This window comes from Numida meleagris, chromosome 13, assembly GCF_002078875.1.
Source record: "Numida meleagris isolate 19003 breed g44 Domestic line chromosome 13, NumMel1.0, whole genome shotgun sequence".
Taxonomy (NCBI): domain Eukaryota; kingdom Metazoa; phylum Chordata; class Aves; order Galliformes; family Numididae; genus Numida; species Numida meleagris.
Window position 1 is genome coordinate 9,056,469 of NC_034421.1, and position 27,206 is coordinate 9,083,674.

The 27,206-nt window shown below is 41.4% G+C and overlaps 3 protein-coding genes across 12 annotated transcripts in view; 2 read left to right on the plus strand and 1 right to left on the minus strand.

Moving 5' to 3' along the window:
* On the plus strand, positions 1,090 to 19,032 carry METTL9 (methyltransferase like 9). Of its 3 annotated transcripts, XR_002443101.1 has the most exons (6): positions 1,090 to 1,263; positions 4,903 to 5,093; positions 7,324 to 7,533; positions 8,548 to 8,732; positions 8,992 to 9,068; positions 18,296 to 18,430. XR_002443101.1 is itself a non-coding variant. In XM_021411349.1 (5 exons), exons 1-5 carry the CDS (start codon positions 1,090 to 1,092, stop codon positions 18,499 to 18,501), a joined length of 966 nt encoding a protein of 321 aa, XP_021267024.1. In that variant the 3' UTR covers positions 18,502 to 19,032. The 3 variants fall into 3 exon arrangements, 2 of the variants coding, with proteins under 2 accessions (XP_021267024.1, XP_021267025.1); XM_021411349.1 differs by lacking the exon at positions 8,992 to 9,068 and having other exon boundaries at positions 18,296 to 19,032; XM_021411350.1 differs by lacking the exons at positions 8,992 to 9,068; positions 18,296 to 18,430 and adding an exon at positions 12,286 to 12,606.
* Positions 11,328 to 17,536, minus strand: IGSF6 (immunoglobulin superfamily member 6). 4 transcript variants are annotated; one of them, XM_021411354.1, is made up of 6 exons: positions 17,399 to 17,536; positions 15,680 to 16,033; positions 14,743 to 14,840; positions 13,764 to 13,820; positions 13,400 to 13,483; positions 11,328 to 12,413 (listed from the first exon to the last, which is right to left on the minus strand). In XM_021411354.1, the coding sequence occupies exons 1-6, from the start codon at positions 17,463 to 17,465 to the stop codon at positions 12,375 to 12,377; spliced, it is 699 nt and encodes a 232-aa protein (XP_021267029.1). In that variant the 5' UTR covers positions 17,466 to 17,536; the 3' UTR covers positions 11,328 to 12,374. The 4 variants fall into 4 exon arrangements, with proteins under 4 accessions (XP_021267029.1, XP_021267028.1, XP_021267027.1 ...); XM_021411353.1 differs by having other exon boundaries at positions 15,680 to 16,036; XM_021411352.1 differs by lacking the exon at positions 11,328 to 12,413 and having other exon boundaries at positions 12,631 to 13,483.
* OTOA (otoancorin) overlaps positions 19,181 to 27,206 on the plus strand; it is a 36,846-nt gene continuing 28,820 nt past the window's right edge. Inside the window, exons 1-8 of one of the 5 annotated variants that reach the window (XM_021411346.1) lie at positions 19,181 to 21,397; positions 21,519 to 21,527; positions 23,506 to 23,589; positions 23,930 to 23,958; positions 24,047 to 24,077; positions 24,171 to 24,198; positions 25,048 to 25,135; positions 26,603 to 26,734. In XM_021411346.1, coding sequence (XP_021267021.1) covers positions 23,511 to 23,589; positions 23,930 to 23,958; positions 24,047 to 24,077; positions 24,171 to 24,198; positions 25,048 to 25,135; positions 26,603 to 26,734 — 387 coding nt within the window. In that variant the 5' untranslated portion in view covers positions 19,181 to 21,397; positions 21,519 to 21,527; positions 23,506 to 23,510. Of the gene's footprint in view, positions 23,590 to 23,929; positions 23,959 to 24,046; positions 24,078 to 24,170; positions 24,199 to 25,047; positions 25,136 to 26,602; positions 26,735 to 27,206 lie in introns of all 5 variants that reach the window. The other 4 variants (XM_021411345.1, XM_021411344.1, XM_021411343.1 and 1 more) reach the window with 4 other exon arrangements.

Here is a 27,206-nt window from a genome sequence, read left to right on the forward strand (position 1 = left end):
ATCTAAAGGAAAGAGATTTTTTTTTTAGTGATTGTTAAGAGACATTTTTCTGAGAGACTAGAAGCGATAGCCCTGATGCCATGTGCAGTTGGAATTTCGACTCATGTGACAGGCTTTGTCTAGGCTTGCATTTATTTTCATTTGGATACAGTATTCCTCACTATGTATTACTACAAATAACCTATGTTTATTCAAATGTAAGTGAGAGGAGTGGTATAATATGTAACCCAAGCCCACAGGAACTAGGGCTCTTGTTCTAGCAAGGGCACATGCTGCTGTCTGAAAGCATTTTTCAAGTCCCTGCAAGGAGGTTGTGGCGAGATGGGGGTCGGCCTCTGCTCCCAGATAACAGTGATATGACAAGAGGTGACAGCCTCAAGTTGCGCCATGGGAGGTCAGGTTGGATATTAGGAAAAGTCTCAGTGGTGAGGCGCTGGCACAGGCTGCACAGGGAGTGCTGGTCACCATCCCTGGAGGTGTTCCAGAACTGCAGAGATGCGGCACTGAGGGACGCGGTTAGTGGTGTGATGGGAGTGGACTGAGCTTGGTCTTGGTGCTTTTGGTCTTTTCCAGTGGGAAAGATTTTAAGGCTGGGAGCGCGACAGACACCGACGGGACACCCGGGAGCTTCCCCCACCCCTCGCTCTCCGCCCCCCGGCTCCCTCCCGCCGCCGCGCCTCGCGCTCCGGCAGCTCTACGCAGGCGCGCGCGGGTGTCAGGGCGGGGCGGGGCCAAGCACGTGCGTGCCTGAGGGAGGCGGCGCGAGCCTCGCGGAGGGGCGGCCGCCGCTGCGGGAGCGGTGCGGATCGAGCGCCGCCATTCGCCGTTCCCCGGTTTGAGAGCGGCGCCCCGCGGCCCCGCCCGCCCCGCGATTGGAGAGAGAAGGGGACGGAGCGGGTGCGTGCCAGGCCCCGGCGTGTCGCAGCGGAGCGGTCCGGCCGGGCCCCGCCGCCGCGGCGCCGCGTTCCGCCCCGAGGTGTGCGTGCGGGCCCTGGCGGGGCGCCGAGCTCAGCGGGCTGCGCGCCGCCGCTGCCATGGAGAGGGGAGGCGGCGGCTGCGGGAGGGGGTGACTCCGAGCCCCGTCCCCCGATGAGACTGTGGCTGTGCTGGCTGGGCTGCTACACCCTGCTCCTGTGGGCGCTGAGGAGGAGGATGTGGGCTGGCCCCGCCAGGTACCTGCGGAGCCCTTTATCCAGGTCCCTCTACGCGAATATGATGGGCAGCCACGGCCCGCCCGCGCCGGGCGCCGGGGAGAACCACCAGGTACGGCCGAGCGGCCTCCGCTTGCCCTGCCCTGCCCTCCCCGCCCCCTCCGCTCCCCCTCCTCGCGGCCGCCGGGCCCTGGGGCGGCGGGGCAGCGCCGCGGGACGCAGCGGGCGGGGGCCGGGCGGCCCGAGGTGCCGGGGGGGGAGCGGCCCTGTGCCGGCTGAGGGGCCCCGGGCCGGGCAGCGCCCGCCTGAGCGAGACAAAGAGCGGCAGCGGCCGCGTCTTCCCAGCGAGAAAGTTGACGTGCGCTCCCCGGGTGAGAGGCGGCGGGCGGGCGGGCGGGGAGAGCCATGTCGGCGTCCCGGGGCTGCGGCGGCGCGGCGAGGAGTGCCCGGGCTGGGTGAGCCGCCGCTGTGCTGCGCGTCCCGGTGAGTAAACACCGCCTGAGCCGAGGCTGCGCGTGGCGATGGACGCGGTGGGTTCGTAATCCCGCAGGCGCCGTATCAGTGCCGGTGAGTCTGGAAGAACGTACCCACGGTTGCAAAAAGCGAGCAACAAAGCTCGCAGAGGCCTGCGAACGGTGGTAGGTGTCAAACGAGAACCGAGTTTGCAGGGTGATAGAACTGCAGTAAAAGGTCAGCGCTGTGTTTGGGCAGCGCAGGCACGGCGGTGTGGAGTATGCAGGGAAGTGAGAGCCACGCCGTGGCTGCGTGGTGGCTCTGGGGTAGGGTTGCCTTCCAGATGTGTTCGGGTCTGTGCTACGTTTTACTGAAACGCTATTGAGAATCTGGCAGGAGTTCAGAAGGGCCAGTAACTCGTACAGAGCTGAAGGAAGGTGTTGTTTTATCTGAGTCAAGTATGCATAGCTGAGCTAATGAAGAAGACAGTATAAATAGTTAAGGATTGCTGTACAAAGGAAAAAGAAGTACTTCTGCATCATAGTTTTCCAGGCTGATCTGTTACTGGAGAGTTTTCGTGCTCTGAGTGGGCAGTGACACCTGGAGTCCTGCTGCCGCGTGAAGCTGTTACTGGGGTGAATGAGCTCAGCCTGCGGTTTGGGTCATCCAGTGGATGGGTGGAATGACAGCAACTGAGGTTGGAGTTACAGAAAGAACCTTCCTTCTGCTGAGCAAAGAGAACTTGCAAGTCCTTCCTGTTAGAAATTGGACTAGAAAGACAAGTAGATCAAGGAAACACGTTGTGAAGGCGATGGTGTCATTCACAAGTAGGTTGCCTGTTGTCAGCAGCCTCTGCTTCCACTTCACTGGATTTGGATTTCAATTTTAATGCATTGATCATTTAGTAAGCTTAGTAAGACTTAGGATTACAGAGTTGGGGTTACTCATGAGTCAGGATTGCATGTTGAGGCCCTTGGTACTGGCACTCAGCAGTTTTACTGTTAGTTTAAAAATATATATTCTTTTTTTCTTTCAGTATTAGCCAAGAGTTTTCAATAATAATTTTTATTATGTAACTTAAAACTTCTCTTCAGATTTCTGTGCTGTTGTTTTTCTGCTATTGTGTTATACCAGATTGATGTGCTTTCTATTTATGAAACTAGTGGCATGAAAAGCGCTCTTCAGGAATCAGACATGGAGGAATACAAAAGCAAGTTCTGTTTTGAGGAATTAGTTCCAGAATTACGCTGTTTTTCACCACTACTTTTATTTGAATTTTGGATTGTTTTTGTTGTTTTTTTTCTCCTATAACTTGGTGTCACTTCTATTATTCACTAGCATGATATAGATAGTTACAGGCGTTTTAGCCAGTACTGTTATTTGCAAGTTTAACCATGAAGAAATTGAGCTCAGGTACAGCGCATGGGTGTTCATACCACTTAAGAATCAAACTCTGTGTTTCCCACAGCTTTGGTACTGTGATGCATTTCGTTTTCTATTGAAAATGGCAATGCAAGGAGCCAGTCCGCACCTGCCTGGTGTGGCTAGGCAGCAGCCTCACAATAACACGCATCCCAGCACGCTCCTCAGCGCTATGGGATTGTCCGCTCCTGCCATCTACAGATGGATGGGCAAAGCATGCTGCCAGCTGCTTGAGTGCTTTTTCATGATTTGCCAGCGATTCCTTTTGGGAATCACTGGTCTGTGCTGATTCATTCAAGTACCTCTGTGCAGCAGTCAGAAAAGACCTGAACTGGTAGTTAGCAGTCCTGAGAATCCTTGTGCCAGGCTCTGCCGTACAGTGCAGGGTTTCATAAAGTCTGGGTTTGAGAGGAAAAGATCACACATGCTTGAAAGTACTGCTGAGGGCTCGGTTCTGCCAGAAGCTTAGCCAGAGTGCAAGAAGTTTTCTGAATAGACTTAAGCTGTGGAATGTTTGCTCCTCTGCTGGAAGGTCTTGGAGCACCTTGCTGCACTGAGGCTGTTTGGTGGAGACTCTACTCATGAATCCAGCACCATGGTCCTGTTGCAGCTGTCTGCTTCCCTCCACTTGCTGGCACTGTTACTGTGAAACAGCCCAGTACTGAAATAAGGGTCCTGTACCCTTAACATTAGTGTCACAGTGGTGACTGGAAGTTCCAGTGTGCTGCTGAACACTGTAAACATGCGGTAGCAGACTGTTCTCTGTCATGCAACGAACATGAAGGGTTCAGGATGTATTTTTCATAGTATGACTGCAGACACTGTTTTCATAGAACCATAGAATGGCCTGGGTTGAAAAGGACCTCAAAGATCATCGAGTTTCAACCCCCCTGCTGAGTGCAGGGTTGCCATCCACCAGAGCAGGCTGCCCAGAGCCAAAGAGAGTTTTAGGTGAGAATCATTGCGCAGTTACCCCAGCTGGCCATGTGCTGTCCTTAGCTCTGCACTTTTAGAAGATGCTGATGAAACCTACACATCTTTTTAGCATACCTGCAACTCTTTGACTGTACCATAAGCACAGGCAGCCAGATTAGGGGACGTTATTGCAAGGTTTAAGGGGGAGATAAGTTTGTATAGGACTGATTGTTACCAGGTAACACGAGGTGAAAGTAATCATGAGCCTATTTTTACTCAGGCTTTGTGTTCTGCAAATAAGAAAGTGTAGAACTGTCTTTCAGCTGGTACTGATGATTTCTTAGATGTGGGAACCTGATTATTTTATTAGTCGACATAATGGGGGTAAGCTATATAGGCAAAATTGTTTTGAAAGACTCGTGAATGTTCTTGTTGGTACTAGTAAGTGATGTGTAGGCTAGTGGTGAAAAATGACAGACAAGCTGTTCTTTATAGTATTGATTGGATTCTCTATCTCTTCCTGGAAAGAATGTTGCAAATGCACTTCCTGACTTCTTTTCAGGGAATATGTATATCCCTTTTCAGGGAACATCAGAACCAAATTAAGAGCAAAGACAGAATACAACGTTGTCCCAGTTCATACTGTTTTACCGGTGTGGTACTGTTCCGTAGGACTTGTGTCAGCTTTCTAGTAAAGTTGTTTAATAAAATTCTTTAAAGTACAGCATAGTGACTAAGATAAAATTTTTAAGTGTTATTTATAGTGAGTCATCTGTCCTCACTTGATTACAGTTCCTGTCTGAGTTAATTAATCCTGAAGCCTGTTTAAAAGTCTTGAGAGAAAGCTGAATTTTTATATTTACAGAAACTGATAATAGCTTTCTTTGTGTTCAATTTCTTTTTAACGACTTCTATTTTTATATTGCTGAACTTTTTAATGATCCTTTGTCTCTTTCTCTAGTGGTATGTCTGCAACACAGAACAGTTGTCTGAATCCCTTCAGCCCATTTTTGTCCAGAGTTACCTTGACCAAGGAACGCAGATCTTCCTAAACAACAGCATTGAAAAATCAGGCTGGCTGTTTATCCAGCTCTATCACTCTTTTGTGTCCTCAATTTTTAGCCTTTTTATGTCTAGAACATCTATCAATGGGTAAGTGAAAAGTCAATCTTAGGTAAACTAAATACATTTTGGGTGTAGGTTTTTCAGGTGTTCAGCCCTACTTCTTGACCTGTCTGTCGGCTTTTCTTAAGGTTCTACGCTTTTCCCTTTGGCAGACTAACAGATCTGCAAAGCCCTACTGTGCTCCTTCCCTAAACCCTCGTAATTAAACAACGCCATTTCCAGTATGAGCAAGGCAGGAGGAGTGTTAGCAATTAGTCAGGGGAGAGGCAGAGGGCTCTAATTGTATTTTATAACCATTATTAATTTCCTTCTGATTATCCTCTCAAATAAGAGAGCATTTTCTTTGTGCTAGATAATGTCCTTCTCTTTGCTTTTTTTTTCTTCCTCCTTGCTCTTTATCTGCTGCCATATCCGTAGCATTTCCTATTGTGGTTGTCCTTGATGGAGGTGGCTGTGTCCAGTCAGTTCTGTATTGAGTCTAAGGCTTATGTGCATACCTGGTGCAAAATTAGGCAAATTTCTAAACAATGCAGAAGTCGCTGAGTGATGTCTTGTAACACTTCCGTGGAAAGGAATTCTATCTTTTCTCTTATCCTTTAAAACTTAATTTCACTGTGGTTTGTGTGTAAGCTGTACTCGAACAGGTAGCTTCTGGTGCGGCGCGTTTGACTGACGAAACGTCAGTGAGGTGGGAATAGAGAGTTTTATAAACCATCACTCTCCTGGTCCCATTGCGTCGGTCTCTCCTGTGATTGGCTGCGGGAGAGGTTAGCTGTTCGTGGTTGCTTTCATGTTTTTTACCCAAAACGTCAGAGTTTCTACTCGCTCTCTTTTGCTCATTCAGACATGTGTAACAACTTAGCGCTTTTGACTCTATCAAGAATGCATTTTGTTGCATTTGCCTCTTTTCTCCACCATCCCCACATCTATACATATTTCGGTGCAGTCTGATTTGCGGATAGCAGCTGGCTGCTAAGGCTAGGAAAATAATCTTTATTTTCTAACCAGATGTCTCTGAGCTTCCCTGTGGTGTTTTTAGTACTTGTAGGCTTATATAAAGGTTCCTTTGGTCTTCTCATATTCCTTTCTCTTCCGTTTTTGTTTTTTTTTTTCAAAGGCTCTCCAGTGCTTTGAGTAACACCTCATAGTGCTGTTACAGATAATAGCTGTGAGCCAGTTAGACAGTGTGCACTGACACGAGTGTGCTGCAAAGGGCTCTACATAAATTGGTTGCATTCTGTTTTTTTTTAATGTATATTTAATATCCTACTTCAGTTTCTTCTACATACCTGTGTAGCCTACCCTTTTGTTGGTGGTGTTTGTTTTTAATAGTCTATCTAGACCTCTTATTTTTCAGATTTTTTATTGTTTCATCCTTTTTATCCATTTACCTTTTTTCCTCTTGATAAGACTTCTGTTCATAAATTTAACCCGCTATCCAACATGAGTTTAAATAGTATTTTTTTTTTTTACTACCTTTAGTCTGTCATTGACCTGTTCTTTCTTCCTCTGCTTGTTCTCCTAACTCTTTCATCTTCTGAATTCTGCTATGACAGCAGAAATCTGTCACTGTGTAGCCTTCAATCGGTTATGGGCGTGTATGTCATTGATTTGATCCATAAAGAATCCAGATGTCAGCTCCACCCAATACCTTAATGAGTTACCTACTTTCTGTTTGAAAGCTCTTCGTGTTAAATGCAGGGTCTGCAATGGCAGCAAAAGCCACTGTAACACACAATTTAAAAGTCTTTTATTTTGCCACTCCAGTGGTGTTATCCTCATGCTTTCTTTAAATCTCTTCCTTGCCATCCCTCCTAGTACCAAATCCTATTCCTCATTCTCTGTGCATGCTTCTGTCTGCAGCCATTTTGCTGTTTCCTTTGCTCTGTCTTCTTTCTCCTTTTTAGGCAGGTGGAAGAGATTCAGATCTGCAAACATGACAAATGAGGCCCAGCCTTTATCTTCCCTCTCCCTGCTTTATTGTGCGTGATCGTTTTCTTGCTCTGCAGCCCATGAGCTCTTCTTTTCCTGATCAAATTCCTCCTGAAGTCTTAGCCACTAAAACTGCATGTAGCTATGTGTTTGTGTGATCTCTGACAAGTAGAAGGCAAGTTGAACTGGATTTGTAAATTTATCTGAGCAGTGACCTTCTCTATTTTGTGTGACTGATTGCTGCCAAAGCACGTTTTAAATTACTTCGTTGTCATTCCTGTTAAAGTTTGTATGAAATTGAATGTTTCTCATCTTTACCTTTCAGGCTGCTGGGAAGGGGCTCAATGTTTGTGTTTTCCCCAGAACAATTTCAAAGACTGCTTAAAATAAATCCAGAATGGAAATCCCACAGACTTCTCGACTTAGGAGCTGGAGACGGAGAGGTTACTAAAGTCATGAGTCCTCACTTTGAAGAAATCTATGCCACCGAGTTGTCTGAAACTATGATATGGCAGCTTCAGAAGAAGAAATACAGGTATTGTTCTGAATGGCTCCTGCATTTTTTATATCAGACATTACAGCAAAATAATCTTCGTAATATTTTATAAACATCCAGTATTTTCAGTCAATTCCTCTACTGTTTGATCTTTATGGAAAGGGTTGAACTATACTAAAACAAAAAAGCAAACGCATCTGATGTTCCTTGTTACCAGGGCTTTTGTTATGCAAATATTCCCTGTTACCTGTTAAGACAAAATCAGCAACGACTGTTTTGAAGTCTGTTTTCTCACAGTTCGTGTAAATTGCTTTAAGCAAGATAATTAGAGAGACAAAAATTGGATACTGATGAATGAACAGTCCAAAATTGCGAGGGGAATTAAAGGGACTGTAGAGCAAGCAAACTGAATCCTGGCAATCACACAGATTATTCAGGTATCTCTCTAGTCACTCAGAAAGTTACGGTCATAGACTGCTTTGTAAAGAATCTTTCATTATATTTAGCTCTTGCTGTTAAGATTGTGCAGCACTTAGTAACAAAAACCTCATCACTTTCAGAACTTTGTGGTGCACTCGTCACAACTGCTGGAAGTTCTTGAAGGTAGCAAATCTAGTCTTGTTGAATAATGGTTTGTATCTGGGGCCCTATATCCCTAGACTTCAACCCAAAGAATGAAATAACTGTGGATTTCTTTTCTTTACCGGTGCATAAATGGAAAATTAATAGCAACTGGGTTTGCATGCTGTTAAGTCAGAGTGGTTAAACTGCTGCAAACTGTTAATCATATTTCAGCTTTGTTGTTACTTGAGAAGTATATTCAGTTTTATTTTAGGACATCAGACTTTTAATAATACCTTGATATTTATAAGGCAGTATGAAGGTGTGGCTGAATATATAGCCATGCCTATTGTTGAGTGGTTTTCTCTTCCATAAGACTGTCTGCCTTTCCTCATTGCCTAGTTGGCTGGCCTTTCTGTGCTATCAGCACATCCATTGGCGATTTTTATCCTCGGTGATTGTCTCTAAACTTGGTTCTCTATCTCTCTGTAGGGTGCTTGGTATAAATGAATGGCAGAACACAGGATTTCAGTATGATGTTATCAGCTGTTTGAATTTGCTGGATCGCTGTGATCAGCCACTGACTGTGTTAAAAGATATTAGAAGTGTACTGGAGCCAACTCGAGGCAGAGTCATTCTAGCATTAGTTCTGCCGTTTCACCCATATGTGGAAAATGGTAAGTACATGGATTAGTAGCTATTTAGGCGACTAAAGAAAACTTTTGTAGGTTGTAGTATCCTGAGTTAAATGTTTTGTAAATAATTGACATGTTTTTATTTGACTTATTTATAAATAACTTGTAGTGTGCATGCTGAGAAGTATGAAATAATAGGTAAATAGGACACATGAGGTAAGCCATTTTCTTAATTCCCCAGCATACGTTGTTGGCACCAACAAAAAGCTCAGATATTGAAGTCACATATCCTGTTCTGCAGGTTGCCACATTTGAGCTGTGTTGGAGCAACATGGGAAAACTGATCTCTGATTAGGGCCCTCTGCTGCTGTCACATAGGTAACCCCAGTTGTCTCTAGTGACCGTTGAACAAATCCATCAGAACTGTATGTAGTATCGAGTAGAGCAGCTTAGCTCAAAGTGTTTCAAGTGTTCCAGGTGAACTACACCTAAAACTTCCTAAGGAGATAATGTTTGCTGTTCATAATGTATGAATATGAGCTCTCAAAGTAAAATATAGACCATGTACTAATGCAAAATACCAACCGTTATTAATGTTCTGTTAGTAACTGGAATAAGAAGTAAAACTTGTTGCTGACATTCCACTATTTCCTGTAGTTGAATTTTGAAGAACGTTTTGAATGCATCTTTCCCTGTGAATACACATCAAAGAGGCTAGAAACTTCTTTCAGATGCCTGTGATTGTGGGGATTCAACTTGAGGCACAGTAAGGGTGGTTTGAGTTCTAGAAGGCTGGTGTTCATCAGTCATTCTTTGGACGCTGGCTGTCCTTGACTAGTAAGAATTATCAGTGGAAAGACACATGTTCCCAGAAAGTACAGAACCAGTAACGTTAACATTCTGGAAATCGTAAATGCAATCAAAATGAATCTATTGTTCTTTATGCCAGTAATACTGAGGAAGGAGGGGGGTTGAGAAAAAAGAATTAAGTATAAAAATAACATAATTTCAAGAGCTGCTTAAAACATATTATTTGAGCATATAGTTTTGTAGCTGTTCTAAAAAGTAGTATGTCTTAAAGGGGTTTTACTTATGCATCTGTATGGTATTTTCAAGCACATTTGCTTACAACTCAGTGTTCCTATAATTTAGAACAATTTCACTTTCTCTCTTTAAAATTATTTTAAATTCCTAATAACAGCATAGTCTTACTAGACTTCTATGAGCATATTAGAAGCAGAAGTTGAGAAGTGATTTGTGTGTTTGTGTTGTTTGTGTGCCTTCAAAACTATACGTCATTGTGTTTTGCAATCACTATTGCACCCAGTATCTACTCTTCTGCATGTTGTTGGGTAACCATAATAGACCACATGCAACCTCCTCACTCACCAGGAGGTAGATAAATTAAGGAAGAAAAAAATACTCCAAGTCCATTTAGAATCCATCTTTAATTGCCTGCAGCATACTCGGAATAGAATAGGATATTAAATTCGTAAATTCTGAGGGACTAGAAAGCTGTTCTCTGATTGCTGATCTTAGAGTGAATTTCAACTTTGAACTAGTAAGAATGGCGAAGATATCCTGTAAACAGAAGTCAGACTTGGCAACTTGTAAATCATTATTCATGAGTCTCGGCTAGTGCAGTGATGTTTTGTGACTTTCTGTGGCCTGCAACACGTGGCAGATTAACTTTAGTATGCCTGTATCAGTTCCGACTGTTCCAGTTGGTAAATATCTACCGAAACTTCCAAACATACTTTGTCTGTTTACCTCTGTCGTGGGTATGGGCCTATATAAACATTTCTAGACAATACAAGTTACTAAATGTACAAGTTATTGGCATTCCACTGAAGCTTTTCCACTTCTGTTCTATTCAGCTATAGTCTAAAGAAACAGTGAAGTGCCATACTGTGTTCATCATGTACAAAAGAGTTTAAATTTCAGTATTTTCATTCAGTTGTTCTACAAGATGATGTCTGAAAAAACAATACGTGTGTACATGTGGAGCTTGGATTGCTCCTTGTTTCAGCTAATTTAAAAGTTTGGTCCTGCTTGGGGAGGCTTCTGAATTTTAAAGGGGGGGCAAATGAAGAAGGGGTGAGTCAGGTGAGGTGTTAGATCAGGATTTAGAGTTGGAGATAGGAAACATATCTGGGTTACTACACTTAACATAGTGCAACAGTAGTTGTGGGAACTGTCAGTGTGAAGCCTGTTCAAAGAGAACAAGGTGAGGTAGAGTAGGAGGTAACATTTTTTTCTGTGCTTTCTGTCCCTGGAATTACAGTGACACCTAGAGTCCAAAGTTGCTTAATCATAAATTAAGCTTTTCACAGAAGTTTTGTTTTCAACGTGTAGAACAAGTAATGCACTTCCTGTTCATGTATAAGTTCGTCATGTAAGCTATATGAATCATATGGTATCATAATAGAACATGCTCTTGCGTGACTAGTCTAACTTGGTGATTCCGGTAGGTATCCCATAGGGTGATTACAAAATGCTTTGTATTTTCTAATACAGACATAGTATTTGTGTAAAGTCAGTACAAGATACTATGACTAGAATGATTTAAGTTTCTCCCAGACAAAAATGTTAAAGTCGCTGCAGTTCAGGAAAAAAAGCAACACTACCAGCCTGGGATTGTGAAATTTTCTTGTTGAACACATTAGTGTTTATTTATATGATTGTTTGAGAGGGATGAGAAGAGAGAGGTGCATTTCCCATTTTCCTGGAGCATTTGGAAACACAGTACTGTGCTAGATGGGGACTTGCTTTTTCTGATCTGTCAGTTCTCGCTTCACTGAAATGTGAAGTAGCACTTCAGTCCTTGCTGCTTCTAAATGACGATAGGTGCAATTGTTCCCGAGCAGGAAGCATGCCTGGCACCAGCAGGTCACTCGTCACAGTGCTGATTTTGTACATTAGCTAGTTAGTAACTTCTGTGTACTTCTGTGTTTGAGCCTGCACCATTTGTTCACAAAGGCTGGCGCTCCAGGTAATCCTGACATTGGATGGTAGGGTTGGAAGAAGGGAGTTGTCTTGCTGGTGGTTGAATTTTGAAGTTGCTAGAGCAGCCTTTTCACAATGACCACCATCTTCCTTTCCTTGGTAGGCTGGGGGGAGTTCCCATCCCAAATGAGCTTTAACATGATAGTATATGCATTTATATTTTCTGTTGTTTTTTGTTCCTGCTTGCCTATCTCAGAATACGTTTGCTGTTGAAGCTGCTGCAAGACTCAGTAGTTTTTCATCTCTGTATCCATTAAAACTATCACACTAATATGGCTGAAAACAGAATGTCACCGTGTAATAAGTTTATTTTGTTGCTGTTGATTAATGTACATCTTACACAAATGCACAATTCACATACAAGAAATGCAATGAAATTCATGTAAAAATACATAAAATTAAATCTAAACTGAAAAGGGAAATTTTTATGAAGCATTAGCAGTTCTCTTCTGAAAGATGGAGTCTTCTCCCACTGTTTTTATTCTTGTGGAATGGGAAGTAATGTGTAACAGACATCATGCTGGTTTTGATGATCTGTTCAGAAAACACTCAACGCTGCCGTGTACAGTTTTCTCCTTGCGTTTTGTAGGAAAGTATGTCTGTGAAAAAGCTTAACTTCTTCATCAGCCCCTTCGGTTGCATCAAACGTATTGAATGAATTGGAAATGCAGCACATACTCATCTGTTCTGATAAACAGTGTCATCTTCCAAATGATCCTAGGGAAAAATGTGTAAGTGTTTACTTACTGATGCAAATGGTTTTTGCTTTTTTAAAATGCAGAATTTCCCTTTCAAGGTAAATTTCACGCCTTTACTGTTTCAGCAAGCTCCCTCCCTCCTTATTTATCACATTACTTATCTAGCTATATGGTACTTATGGGTTTCTAAATGTTTCTTTTTCTTCTTGCCTTCTCCTAATCTTCAGAGGGCACAGAGGTGTTAAAACATACCCCTTATTTTCACTATGTTCATATCTGACACTCAAACCAAGGATTAACTCAGCAGGGACTTAAGTCTTTAAAGGAAATTACAGAGGAAATCAGGGTAGTACAGAGATAAAGTAAAAAATGTGTGGAGAAGTGCTTGACTTGGTGTTCTATTCCTTTTTCTTTCACATTGCATCTCTGAAATAGTTCAGTGCAAGCTTAGAATAGGGAAGAATTCATAATGTTTCTCAAGAGAAGCCAAGTTTTTTGAAGGATCATTTGCTTCCAAATACATGTGATTTCTGAAGTTGTCTTCTGTAACTTTGATGTCATGCAAAATTTTTTTTGTCCTATTGTCATTCAAAACTTTAGTGCTGGAAATTTGTTATGGTGAGGTAAGATGTGTGGCTTTATCCAGTGATACAGACTACTTAATTTAGGCTACAGAAATTGAAGTGGAGGAAATATCTGTAAGAATGTTACAGAGTTTTTTGGAAACCATTTTGTTATGGTTCTGTCATCAAAGTACCCTGGCCTAAGGGCACAAGAGGAACTACAAATGAAATATTTTCAAGAATGAGCTCTAATTAATTTGTTTTATCAAAGTCCAGAACAACTTGGTGGAACTTCTTGGCAAAATACAAGCTTAACAGAGGCTTCATTGTTAAATGTACATATATGTGCAAATATATATATAGTTGTGTATATATATATATAAATACAAAAGTGTATCTGCGTGTATGTATCTATGTTGTTCCCATATTGGTAAAAACTTACGGGCTGTTGGCAGCGCTCAGCGTACCGCTGCTTTTGAAGTTCTTGGGCAATTGCTCGAAAAACTTTTCGACCGCTACTGATTTTCTGTGGATTATTTAAAATAGGTTAGGTTAGTGCTGCATTTGAGGTTGGGAGAAGAATCTTTCTGTATAGTTTTATAGTTCGTTTTTTTTTCCCTTTGTATGTCTTGGGGAAAGTTACTAAATAATGCTCAAGCAACTTCTAGTTTGGCAACTCAGAGGGTTTAAATTAGATTAATACTACATCTGTTAACGTATGTACCTTATTTAATGGATATTTAAATAGCAAGTATGGCTTTTTGTTACTCTCTAAAGTATAGATAAAGCAGATGGTGATGACATACACAGTTCTCTGTTCTCTGCTCTTCATTCCTGCTTTTACTTAGCAGCTTTCGTTTTAACTGGAAGGAGAGGGAAGAAAAAATGATTAAAACAAAAGATGATTTATCAACAACTGAAGTAGCAGAATAGTTAAGTGTTGCCCTATTATGGTGGAAAATACATAAAAGTCAAGTTAATAGATTGGCTTACATCATTGGAAAAATCGGGAGCTTTCAAATACATAAGGCCTTTTTTATTTTCTGGTAGTACATCTTGTAAATATTTTTACTTTGAGTGCAACGTAACCTGCTGGAAGCATGACCTAGTTGTCAAAAGTAAGATAGCAGGTTTTCTCCTGGTTAAAAAGGCCTGGTTAATTTTTCCCACTATACTACTTCAGGTGAAGGAAACAAAACCAACAAGCAGCAGCTTCCTGTCTTTGTTTACACAGCCACCAGTACAGCAAAGCGCCGTGCTGTGCCACATCCAGCTGTGAAGCCCGTGTTCACATGGCGTGTTCCTGTATGCATCAGTTCTACTAATGTCCAGTTTCTGTGTTTGTACAGTGTATGAATACAATTTCTGTATGCAAGTAAGGTCAGTTTACTAACTTTTCAGCTCGTAAATATTTTGGCATTGAATTTAAATTATTTTACTTCTAATGGAACGTAATCCAGAGAGTTAATGACTTATGGTGGTCATTTCTAGTTGTACTTTTTGAGTATGCATTAATAAATACAATCTTCAACCTGCTGATTAATACACTCAGTATAATTTTAGCTTTATTTAAAAAAAAATTAAGGCATTTCATTTAAAAAAGAAATTGTGGTTGTTGTGGCAGACAGGTATGAGCTCACAGATGTGTGCAACATATGAACTTCAACCAACCACATCATTAGAGCGTAACTGTACAAGCTATGGGAGCGGGGAATGTCTTTTCATTCTGCTTATGGAGGTGCTAGGACTGCTTTCAGTTGAAGAACAAAATCAGTTTGAGCCTACCTTGTAGACTATAATGATTGTGAATACAGTAATGCTGTATAGAAGCAGCAACGATGAGATGATGATCATGGAGTTCAATTCTTCAGTATTGTGCCTTTCTGTTGATTAGTTAAAAGTGAGCGTTAGAGTAGTGAACAATTTTTATGAATTGTGTAATTATCAGCCCCCTTCCTCTGCAGAATTAAAAAACTTAGTACACATCAATATCAATATTTTTTTAATTCCAGTCTAAATTTCTTAGCAAGATCATCTGCAAGGGCAATGGAGACTTGTTATTTTTGATTATAAACGCTTCCTTGGGGGATGGATTGAGAATAAAACAGTATTCTGCTGTAATGAAAGAACATCTTAATAAAGCCATTCAGGCTTTTGTTTAGAAATAAAACTAGGCTGGGGAAGGAAGGATAGAGGGGAAATAATAATCCTGCTACTTTTCTTCTATTTTAGCCATGTAAAACTGAAATGTAATTAATGAAGTCTCATCATCTTAACTTGATGGCAAACATTGCAGGTGTATAGGACTAAAACTTTTTGCTCAAGTTTGCGCTGTGAATCCCCAGTTCTGAAACCCTGTTCTCTGTTGGATGTATTTTCAGTAAATGTCAGTTTCTCTTGATACATCCTTTCTAGTTAGCCATTGAAGTCTTGATGTAAGAGGGTGTAGAGATGACTAGGTAGCAAATTTCTTTCTGTAGTGGAATTCTGGAGTCAGTTGCATCAAGTGACAGAGTGGTCTAGTAAGCAAATAACATTAAGGTGCTTATTTGTAGAATCCCTCCATAGCTTCACAATTAGTATTTTAATAAAGCCATACTTCTCCTACAGTTTTGTTGGTATTTCTGCCTTAAATGCTATTTTAAGTGTGTAAATAGAGTATCTAGGAAAGAAAACGTACTATTTTTGACAGTGCTTCATTAGGAATGAATAATCAACTGACCTGTTTTCGTCAGTACTGTTCCATCTCCTGTTTGCTTTGAATGGGGTGAACCTGAGTCTGCAAATGCTATCCCGCAGAAATAAATAGCGCTGTCATTTACAGTCAGATTGTTGATTTGAAGTGAATAGTGATTTTCTGATGATGCATGTACTTCGAACTTCTGACGATTTGTGCATTCAGGAGTACACAGATCCTCGTGTCTGTCAGTAAAAAAGCGAAACCATAGAACTTGAGGCCGAGACGGGGAGCATGCATGGGCTGAGAAAGCACACGTTAGGAGCGCAGTGTGTGCGGAGTGTTCAGCTTCCTGAAACCTGGGCTGTGTTACAGTGACACGGCAGTTGTCTGTAGCACCTGCTGGGAATAAATGGCGATGTGAGGGACAGTGAGAAAGCAAAGCATTATTTAAACCAAACAGAAGAGCTACTTATGGTTCATGCAAAGAGGTATGTGGGAATGGAGAAAAACATGCTTCAGACTTTGATTTTTTTAAGATGGGGAGACGAGGTGGGTGACATACACCGAGATGCTCTGTGGTGTATTTCACCAAGGGTTTCTCTCTTCTCCCAGCTCTGAGAATCAAGTGAGTCTGCCTGATGGAGGCAGCAGAAATGTCAGAAATTGAGACATTTAAAACTTAGCAATTTTGTAACATTGGGAAGAATTCTCAATAGTTCGTAGACATTCTTCCACTTCCTTGGACATATTGACTCTTTGTTTCTAAGGATAACAGTATTGCTTGTTAGTTCTGACATTTAAGAAAATGTGTAGAGAAAACAGGAAGATGAGTCAGGGAAGAGAATTCTAATTAAGGAACTGAAGTGTTCGGCTTAATATGGCTGCTCAGAGAGATTTACTTTAAAACAAAAGTTCAGTAAGAACTTTAAACATTATTTAAATACTTTTGGTATATCTCATTTTATTCACATTGCTTAATTATTTAAAAAATGGAATTGAGTTTAGGCAGTGAAAGTGAAAATAGTAGCTTACTGGCGTCCTCTCCTATGTTCTTAAAAGTAACAAATTAGAATAAAACTGAACTGGTGTCTGTCTTAATCTACTGCTGATACTCTGTCTGGAAGGCTCTCCTATGGACAGTCAACATAGTCTCTTTATCGTTTCTCTCACTGCATGTTTTATGGACTGGATTCAAGCAGATTTGGTGTCTGTTACTTCTACAGGGATAAAATGAAATTCTCTTTGTCAAATCAACATCAGAGGCATTCCATAGCAGCTGCAGCAATCTGAAGACTGTGGCAGTGTAAGTTGTCAGTTACATTCTGTGTGGTAAAAGGCAGTACGCTGTGCTCCTGCAGTTGATCATCTCCTGTTACAGCTTTTGCACTCTGGCCTGGCAGGGCAGAACTCCATAGCTTCAGTACATATTGCTGCTGGGCTGCCTAAACCTTCCTCCCGAACAAGCACAGCAGCGCCGAAATCATGCTGCTGCTGGAGCATTCCTTGCAGGAGAGAGCAGTAGGATTTGACCCAGAAATCATAGATTACAGAAGCATTTCAGGCTTTTGGAAGAAAAAGCATTTGTAAAGAGTCATTTGTTTTGGAAGTTGCGTGAAGACAGAAGAAATTAACTCAACTCTTAGCAAAGCATTTACTATACTTCCAGCTATGTTGCAGGTCATAACGACAACATTTTTAACCCTGTATCTTCTGTTACATGAGAAAGTAGAAGAAGCTTATATAAAAAAAAAAAGGTCTTACCAACACTGTACAGAATCCAGTCAAGTGCCAGCACTAGCACTTTTTGGAATTTGTTGACAGATGCCATTTCTTGTATCTTTCTGGAAATTATTCTGCTCAAAGGAAGAGGAACTTAGGAAATACTTGGAGTTGCAGAACGCTCTGAATCACGAGATTTAGAACTTCCTGTTTAGAAGGGGTTTTACTATTGCATTTAGCAAACGTGTTAAATGTACAGCACAAACCAGAACATGTTTCCACGTTACTTTGAAAGTGAGTGAACACTTCTGAACTTTGAACTAGGAGTTGTGCCTGTAATATTTCAGATTTATTCATTGTATATAGCAAATAACAACATATTTTCCAATGTAATACACGTATTCCATTTCTTAATTTTATGTGGCCCTAAACTATCTTCATTACATCGCCTAGTAAGTGGCCATTGCCACAACAGATTCTGTAGCCATCCGTTATCTAACTAGTAAGGTAATCTGCCATTGAAAACTTCCCAGCAAATCATGATTTTTCAGATGCTGTCTCTATGTATGTAATTACCTGGTGGTAATTTTTTGGCCGAACTCTATGCATAAAGAAAAAAATACAGTGCTGGAAAAGATCTTCATTAAATTGTCTGTCTGTCCATGTCTGCTGAACACCAGCCTCAGTGATGGAAGGTCCTTTTCAGCCAGTTTTGGAGCTGCTTGTTAAAAGTGTGACAAGGGATCACCTTAAGAAGGAACTTCTTCTGAACTCTTGATAAAACCTTCAGTTGATCTATCAACAGCTCTACAAATGGCTTGCCAACCTTATATTTGAGTGGAATGGATTATAACCTATGTAGTGTAATTTCTGAGGGAAAGTACAACACGCAATTAAGTTTACTTTATAATTGAAACAAAACTTGTTTTCTTTTCTCAGTAGGTGGCAAGTGGGAAAAGCCCTCAGAAGTTTTGGAAATCAAAGGGCATACTTGGGAAGAACAGGTTAATAGCCTGCCAGAAGTTTTCAGTAAAGCTGGTTTTGCCATAGAGGCTTTCACCAGACTGCCATACCTATGTGAAGGTGATATGTATAATGACTACTATGTACTAGATGATGCTGTCTTTGTCCTGAAGCCGGTGTAAGCGCGTATGAAGTAAATCTCCAGAATCAAAGCCAAGAAGCAGCCTCTGAAAGAGAGATTTGATTTACGGTTACGTGAAGGGAGGGAATTTGTGGGATTGCCGTGCTGAATAAATACCATGTAAGAATTTTAATGGCCAAAATACTAATGTATTTCTTTGTAGTGTGATTAGGAAAATTTTGTTTGTTTGTTTTTAATTTTTAAACAGAGTCTTCGGATGAGAATTTCTTTTTTTACCAGCTCTTAAACCAACAACGCATTCTGCAGTCCAGCAGTAACGGGGGATATTTTTTAATTCTTAGCTGCAACAGGGATCAGACCCAAGCAGAAGCAATAGTCCTAGTGAGGAATCTGCTACAATGCGAATTGTTGTTCAAGAAATCAATTGAAATCTGGCAATAAAGTTATCCATTTATTTCAAACCTTGCTGATTATAAACTGTTTAAATGGATATTCTTCCATGCTAAGTTACTTTCTCTCTTACTGTCATTCATCACGTTTTTATTCATGCTAATAAACTTTTTTGAGATGACTTTTTGCATTAACTCTTGTGTTCATTTTTGTAACCATAGTCACGCTTGTCCACAGCAACAGCTCTTTGTGTTGAGAATTGAGCTCTCAGTAGCAACACAACCTTCAGTTTATTAAAACAGTATTTAAGTATTGCTTAAAGGGATAACAGTCCACAAAAAACTGTTCTCGCGTTCGCTTGGGTTTCTTTCATGTTCCTCTCAATGCCTCATAAATTCTCATTGCTTTTGCATATGCCATTTTCCAGCTAAAGAAGTTATGGTAGAACTTGCCAAAACTACGCTTTAAACTGATGGATTTGATAATAAACTTTCAAAGTGAATTGTTCCCATAAGCTTAAAGAATTTGCGGGCAGTTTCTTGCAGACATTCTGTAAGTCAAGCTGCCTCTGAGCCTTAGCCCTCAGGGGTCCTGATTTCAAAGGTTTAAGTAGCTTGGAACTTTTTTTTTTTTTTCCTTTCCTCCAGGAACATGAAGTATTTGTTTTAACATGTCTTATTTTAAAAACCCTGTTAAGATGGCTAGTTTCTGGCAGTTGGGATAAAACCTTCCTTTAAAATTACAAGCGGCATCACCGGGAAGCAGTACAGAACTGGCAGGCCTATGTCTTGGTGTAAGTGTTGTGAGACAGCAGAGAAACCTCAGCTAGTAGATCAGCTGGTAAGTGAAGCAAGAACTGACTTATCTTTTGCTTTTCAAGTATAAACAAGATATTTATTTAACAGTTGGTGATCTCATGCCAGGTATGGTGTTTCAGCTTGTCTTTTTAGGTTTATCTTTGACTTCCTTTTCCTGATGTTTAGTGATTTCTCCTGCAAAGTTAATAGCCTTTTATTCTCAGTCTTCTTTGTGAAGATTAAATGTTCTGTAGTAAGGGGTGAGAGGTTTGACTGGTGGGTTTTTTTTTTCAGCAGTAGTTGAGGCTCAGAATTATTCTGATTTCAGCATCTGTTACTGAATTTCAGCACAGCTTGCAGTGAGACTTCTCTCTTGGAAAAATGAACCCTATATGCTTTAGAATGAACTCATTCTTTTCTTTTACTTTATTTGGACCTATTTAATAATGGGAAAGTATGTTCTTGTGTAATTAATTTAGCTGCGTTTAACAAATTTATGTTAAGATAAAGTTCTTCAATGGCACTTTGCTCTCACAGGTTATGATGACATGAGAGACTATGCATTTCATGTCTTTCATATCTTTTAGTTTTGTAATTTAAGACATTTGTTTGTAATAGCTTTAAGATGTTTTGAGTCAGAAAATGCAGTGTGAAAGTAATCTTTTTCTTTTGATTTCCTATTTTGTTTTCTCAATTTAAACAAGTATTGTTACACTTGAGATGCAAAATTAAAACACTGAAATATGAGCAGTGAAGGGAAAATCTTTAACCAGAGTAACCTTATGGTCTGAGGGTCTGAGTCTTGGAGGAGTTGGTGTTGGTCTTCAGAGGGCCAGAAGTTCTCCCAGTGTTTGGAGGAGGACCACTCACAGCATGGGAAGCTCTGCGACAGCTTCCTTGCTTAGTAACTGTCAGGGTATCTCCAGACACTTGTCACACACACATGGTATGTATGGTCACGTTTTCTTTGTTATTAAGATGTTGCACAATATAGTGAAAGTAAGTTAAAACACCACAAATATCTTGGGTGTAGATATTAATCAAAACACTGCAATCCTGTTCTTAATATTCTGATAGTTTTGCCTTGTTTTCCTTTCTATAACGTGGCTGTTCAGTACACAGTCACGCAGCAGAATAAAAATGCTTAGTAGCTTTGTCCTGTAGAGATAATAGTCTAGGTAGAAAATATGTGCAGTTGCCCTTGCTCTGTTTGAAGGTAAACGTGAAGTATTTTATGTATCTGGTGCTTATCCTCAGAAACCCCCTTAAACATGCTGTGCAGAGCATCCCTGAGGGATGGTACCTCCACCCCTACTTCTTGGGCTTCTTTGTATTTTATGACCTTGAGAGCCTGTCTGTGTGGTGCAAACTGCTTGCACATCTCATGCAAAGAAATCTTTGAATCCAATAGTTGTTTAAACTCCCTGAAATTATTTGAGATTTCATCCAGGGAGACAAGTGTGGCCGGTTTAGTGTCCTGCTGTTTTATTCCTGGGTTTATTGTCCTTCCTCCATCCCTGTCCTGCTGCAGGGGTGGTGGTGTGTAAGTCAATTCTTAGTGGTATAACAAGTAGTACTTGGCCTTGGAGAATAACTGAACTATCTGTTCTGTCAGGGTGGCACTGGATATGTTGCATCGTAGGAGAAAAGACATGGTGCAAAAGCATGGTTTAGTCGGGAGCTTTCAGCAGAAATTTGGCAGAGATTCATCTCGCAGAAGCCACAGCCCCCTTGACTGGGTGGCCCCAGGTACAGTCAGTTCCAACCCTGCTGCCAGGAGCTCAGCGTGGGGAGGTGGGAGGTACCAGGCCACACCAGCCTGGCCCAGTTTGTTGTTCCCATATATCCCGTTGAACTCTCTTCATCTCAGGTTGAGAAGGTGAGTCCTCTGCTGCCTGCTGTAGGAGTCTCTCGCCTTCAGAGCTCCCCGAGCAGGACCTTTCCCCTTCCCTCTGGCTGAAGGCTGGGTAGGCACCTGAAGCTGTAGGGCGGTCCCTACAGGACCTACAGGAGACACATGTGGCAGAGGCAGGTAAAGTGCTTGGGTGACCCCACGGATGCCACAAGAACTCAGCAGCTCTCTTCTCTGCCCTCTACTTTCTTCCCTCCCTCCATGTGCAGCCTGAACCCCCTGAGTGTTCCCACGCTGCTGCACGTAGGGCTTTTCTGTGGAGATCCTGAGAGCCTGGCTGCGAGGGGGAAGAAAGGTACTCACTGTGTGAGGTTATCAGCAAGACTTCTGATTATGAGGTTAGTTTTCTGGTTATCAGGCTTCAGATAAGGCACTGGCTGCATCAAGGAGGTGGGCGATAAAGTGTCTAGGATTTCTTGACATGTAAGAGCATGTGTTTTGGGAGCAAGAGCAGGGGCAATCTGCAAGCTCCCCATAACCCGAGAGTCCAGCAAGAGATGTCTTGGAGATCTGCTCATGGCATGTGCTGCCATGGTGCAAGGAAAACTCTGCAGGGAGATGCTGGGTGGAAGCTGCAGTGCCACAGGCTGATTTAGGGTTGCCTGAAAGCTCCAGGGAACTTCTGCAAATGGACTGGTTTCAGTGACAAAGGAAATACTTCATCTCCCAGATTCTTATCAAGGAGGGCTATTTCACTGCAGATCCTTTATGCACATGTTAATTGTCTGCTGCAGTTAGTCAGGATAGAAGAGAACTTCTCTTAGCATTTAATCTCCTTATATATTAATTTGGTATGCCTTAATTAAAGTACGCTCTGTGATCAAAGTGAATGAGTTGGAATAAAAAAGTCAGGATTGACACTGATAGCATGATTTAAACCATGCAGAGTAATCAAACCTTACTGCAAAATTAACAGGGCAATGGCAGAAACAAACACAAGAAAGTTCATTGTCCAGGAAACCAAATACGTCTGAATGAGAGAGGTGTAGTGCGGCGCTCCCAGAGTAGTTGAAAAGGTCTTCGGTGTATGCAAGAAAAGGATGGGGACTAGCTTCCTAAAGCCCAGTGTTTCAATGTGTTGTCATGCATCAGTTTGAGTCGCTCCTGTTACAAGGCTGGAGTTATGTATTTGCATTAGGCTGAGATATTGCTAGAGGCTGTTGACAGGTGTTCTTGTAAAAGGGTACCTTGCAGATAGGTGAGATTAAGCAGTCTGAGAAAGGTGTTTCTAATTATCAAATGTTCAAATCTGTAATTCAATCCATGGCAGAGTACAACAACAGGAAAAAAAAAAAAAAGCACAGATCCGAATTCAGCAAGGAAAAGAAATGGGGGAAGTAAGCAAGGTGCAGTTAAGCCCTTGAAATGAAGGAAAGGGAGCGCTCCTCCCCCCTGCCTGCAGCACCCAGCACTGATGCTGAAGGCCAGGCCAAGTGCAGGGCAGGGCAGAGCTGCAGTGGTCGTGCAGGCAACTCCATGAGCTAGGGAAGACTTAAGGACTGGTTGGAGTTTCTTTTTTCAATCTCCGTGTTTCTTTTCTATTTTATCTGAGTTTAAAAGTTTGGTTTTTTTTGTTTCTTTGTTATAGCAAAATTGCATTTCAGTCGTATTTAGTTGGAATGTGGCTTAGTTAGTAAAGTGCTGCTAGGAAGGAAAAAGTAAAAGAGCCCCCCCATTTACTAAATCGGGGGGAAAGCAATCCCTGGCTGCACGCACACCCCTGGTGGACTTGTATTTGCATAAAGTGCGTCTCTAGCCTGGAAAAAGATCTAAATTAAAAGCTTGGGAGCAAGCACTAGCAGATCATTCTGATGTCAGTCTGCACTTGGTAGCTTAGACCAGCTCTGACTTACAGCAGTGGAAGTTTGGGGCGAATGCTGCCTTTTGACTGCTCTCTTTATTTTCTTTTTCAATCCAAATATCGCCTGAATCTAATAAACACTAGAAGAAATGCTCAGACTTCTGAGGATATGCTTCTTATTGATATTAATGAATCCCGCTGAGATTACTCGCAGTCAGAACTCTGAAGGTAAGACTAGAAATCCTGTGTGGGGAATGTGTTCTGTGTGATGGAAAAAGCTACATTTAGTAAGTAGATCAGTGCTGTTTGGAAAGTAGGAGGCTGTTCTCTGCTCTCTTGGTTTCACGGGCTATCCCAGCAAATAATTTAGACAAAATTGCTTATTATTTAATAGCTTTTTGTTTTCAGTGTTCTTCAGTAAATACATTTAATCAAAGCTGCAGTAAATGGGTGAATATAAGTTATGGGTGTGTATGTAGCTGTGGTAGCTGCATGAGAAATGTTTTTGTACAGCAATTGAATGGTAAAATGTCAAATCAACTTTTAGTAACGTGATAATCTTTTACAGATCTGCCTCCATTATTGCACAAAGCTGTGGTTAGTATTTTTACTTCATCTCTCTAATAACATTTTATAATATAATCTAAAAATAACTGATCACACATTTATCTTTTTTTTTCTTAAGGAGGAAGTAATAACTGGGAAATACCTAAATGGTAATGTGCAAAATTGTTTCCATTTATGTTGCTAGAAGGAATTAAAACTCAGTATCTTGCTGTAACTCTTTCTGTTCCATTTTTCACACGTAGCTCTCCTCGATGTTCTTCATTTTCAGAGGTAATGTATTACTGTCACCGTCTTGATTTTCGGTATCATCGCACACTTCACGTCTGATCTGTTTCATTTCCACAAAAGCTGAAGCATTATGAAATTGGTACATGATTACTTTGATCTAGATCTACCGGGAGGAATATTTTGTCCTAATGAGGAAAAAGCTGTTTTTTCATGATAAAGCAAAAAGCAAGCATAGGATGAGGCTGAGAATCTGAATGCATGCTACAGTTTTCAAAAGCCTTGATAATTAACTTTGCTCATATATTTCAGAACGGCTTCTTACAGCAGTAGGTGCAGTTCTAGTGTGCAGCCAGCTTCCAGTCCTGCTTCGCCCTCCATCCATCCCTCTTCCTCCAGCTCTTGGCAACTTTTTAATTATTGCCAATTTTGACTAAATATGAAAGAGAGTAAAAGCCTCAAAGGCAATTCTACCCTGATGTATTTTGAGAAAATCTGGCTAGGTAAAGAAGAAACACTGACATTAATGACTCTGCTGGGGAAAAGGCAGTAAAAATTAGTCCCCATATTTCTTTGTATAAGCAGATCAGAAGCAGCATGATGAGGAGCCACCACACAGCTCATCTCATGACTGGCAGCGTGTCAGAAAATTGATATTATTAGGGAAGGGAAATGGACTTAGACAAAAAAAATAACCATAACTAATTGATTTCTCATCCAGCTATTCATTGCATTCAATATGTTGGCTATTAATCTGGTTAGGCCAAAAACCAGAATACACGTGTCATATAGTTGTTACTGATAGTGTTTGCTTCTCTTGCTGTTTTGACTAAATCAGCTATTTTATATGCTATATTATTTTGCTGGCACTTTTGGTCCTGTTTTCTCTTGCAGTTCTAATGACTGGACAGCAGATATGGTTACAAAAGTCATGGCATATTTCCATGCCCGAGAGGTTAAGTTTACTCCTAGCAGCCTACAGGTTTGTGTCATTTAAAATGCATCAAAATTCTTATTTAAAAAGGAATTAAAATAAGCAACTCAGTCTGTAGCCAAAGCTAGGTTGTCAGTAATAGAGGTAACTAATAGATCTACAGCGTAGCAGAGAAGCGGGAAATAGGAATACCTTTCTTTTTGCCCCTGAAGATTACAACATTATGCAAGGACTAAATAGTAAGATCCTTTTGTATCTCTTCTGGTGGAAAACAAAAATTTGGACTTTTCAGACTCGGTGTTTGTTTCTGAATTGAGTATACGCACATGCTTTTTCACCATACAATGGCAGATTTCTCCCAGATTTTGACTGTGGCTGTAGTTTGCATTGCTTCCGATGGAATGAGAGGCTCCAGAGCATCCTAAAAAATGCTTCCGCCTTATAAGGCTCCTCTGAGATATCTTTTTTTAAACTGTCACTGGGGAGGTAACATAGAAAGAAGTTGGTTTTCTTCATCCTGTGCCATGATGATTGGTTAGGATCCAAATCTGACAACCTCACCAACTGAAGTGGAGCTGTAGCCACCAACCCAAATCTAGAGTCCTCCCTGCATGCACACACATGCACTCTGAGGATGTTAAACATGTGAGCACAGCCCACAGGCATGCAGTTCCTCAAACGGCATTTCACTGCCATGCTCTTCCAAACCTGCATGAGAGTGACATCACCTTTTTCCCTTTGCTCTCAATGTCTTTAAAATTCACTGCCACAGATGACTTTTATTAACATCTTAAGGCTGTAACCAGCCCTGAACTCCCTAGACAACTAAGACCTAACTATGTTAATAGTTGTGGTGGCAATGCAAAGACAACAAAGCACCGTGTCAGCTCAAATTCCTAACCAATTCTGAAATAATTCTGGTGGGAATTAGAAGGGATTTTCTCCAGTCTAGTGCTAACGACCCTGATAGTGTTTTCTGTTCCTATGCTATAATTCCCTTCAGAGTTTTAAAACAGGCATGAGGTTGTTAGCTGCTAATGCAGTTTGATGTGAGAAAGGGTAGTTCTGCTTTATGACCTGGTGCAGACTTTGCCTCCTGTCTAATTGCACATTTCCTTCCTTTTTTAAGTAATAATAATATGCCCACAGTACCTGATGCTTTGAGCTCTTTTAAAAGTTTATTTGCTCAGCTCTGCCATGAACCTGAAAAACATTATTATATTTGTTTTTATGAAGGGAAAAACAGAGGTATTTTTGTTGCATACCTCACTGAAGAGAACTTGCTTGTGACACCAGGAGTAGGCTTTAAAACCTGTTGTCTTCCAGCACTGCATGTAGCTTTTTTTTGTTTCCATCTTGTGTTGATTGTAGTTATTCCGGTCACTGGCAACATGGGCAATACAGAAAGCTAAGCACTTATCCCTCCTTAGGTGGAGATTTTCAGGGAGTAATAGATCCATCTAGTGGGATACCATGAATTTTATGTATATCATGCGGGTTTTTTTTGTACTTCAGATGTCCATACAGAGTTACTTGAAGAAACTTTTATACCAGCCCAAGCAGCTGCTGTCTGCGTTTCAACAACTTGATCAACAGCAGTTCCAGACTGCAATGAAGTATCTCTTCGACAGCAGAAAGGACTATCTTGTAAGCCTCTTTGCTTGAGAAACAGAGCTGCTCTCAAAGGCTTAGCTAAAGGGAAAAGGACCAGACATGGGGTCTCGCTGTGCATGTTGTGCTGTTGCTTGGCTGGCTTGGAGTGGATTGCAGGAGCCCCTTTCTGTAGGTCAGTGTCTAAAGGTTGGGTGCCAGCCCCAAGTCTGGATTTTCTGCCTCCTCACTGGAGAAAGATCTCCAGGGAACAGTTTACCTTCCTGCACAGATGCTGTGAGGTGGGTAGGACCACTTGTTCTCTGTGAATTTCTGTTTCTTTACTTTGGCAAGAAAGAGACAAGATGACTGAAGAAGGTGAAATTCATTATCCTGTTAAAGCACCGTGCAAGCAAATAATTAGGCAATTTGGAGGGGAAGCAGCGTAATGTGTTTCTTGCCTTTGTGCTGCATTACGTGGGTGACCCACCTTACAAGTCTCACTCAAATCCTGGGGGTGCCACTCAGA

What these genes read in the sequence shown, in the direction of transcription:
- METTL9 (XM_021411349.1), top strand. Translation starts at nt 1,090, where the DNA reads ATGAGACTGTGGCTGTGCTGGCTGGGCTGCTACACCCTGCTCCTGTGG. An exon ending in GCGCCGGGGAGAACCACCAG is followed by an intron (nt 1,264 to 4,902) that starts GTACGGCCGAGC and finishes CTCTTTCTCTAG; the next exon opens with TGGTATGTCTGCAACACAGA. An exon ending in CTTCAGAAGAAGAAATACAG is followed by an intron (nt 7,534 to 8,547) that starts GTATTGTTCTGA and finishes ATCTCTCTGTAG; the next exon opens with GGTGCTTGGTATAAATGAAT.
- IGSF6 (XM_021411351.1), bottom strand. Translation starts at nt 17,465, where the DNA reads ATGGCATCTGTCAACAAATTCCAAAAAGTGCTAGTGCTGGCACTTGAC. An exon ending in CAATCATTATAGTCTACAAG is followed by an intron (nt 13,821 to 14,742) that starts GTAGGCTCAAAC and finishes CTCTCCTTCCAG; the next exon opens with TTAAAACGAAAGCTGCTAAG. An exon ending in AGCAGAGAACAGAGAACTGT is followed by an intron (nt 13,484 to 13,763) that starts GTATGTCATCAC and finishes AATAATCCACAG; the next exon opens with AAAATCAGTAGCGGTCGAAA.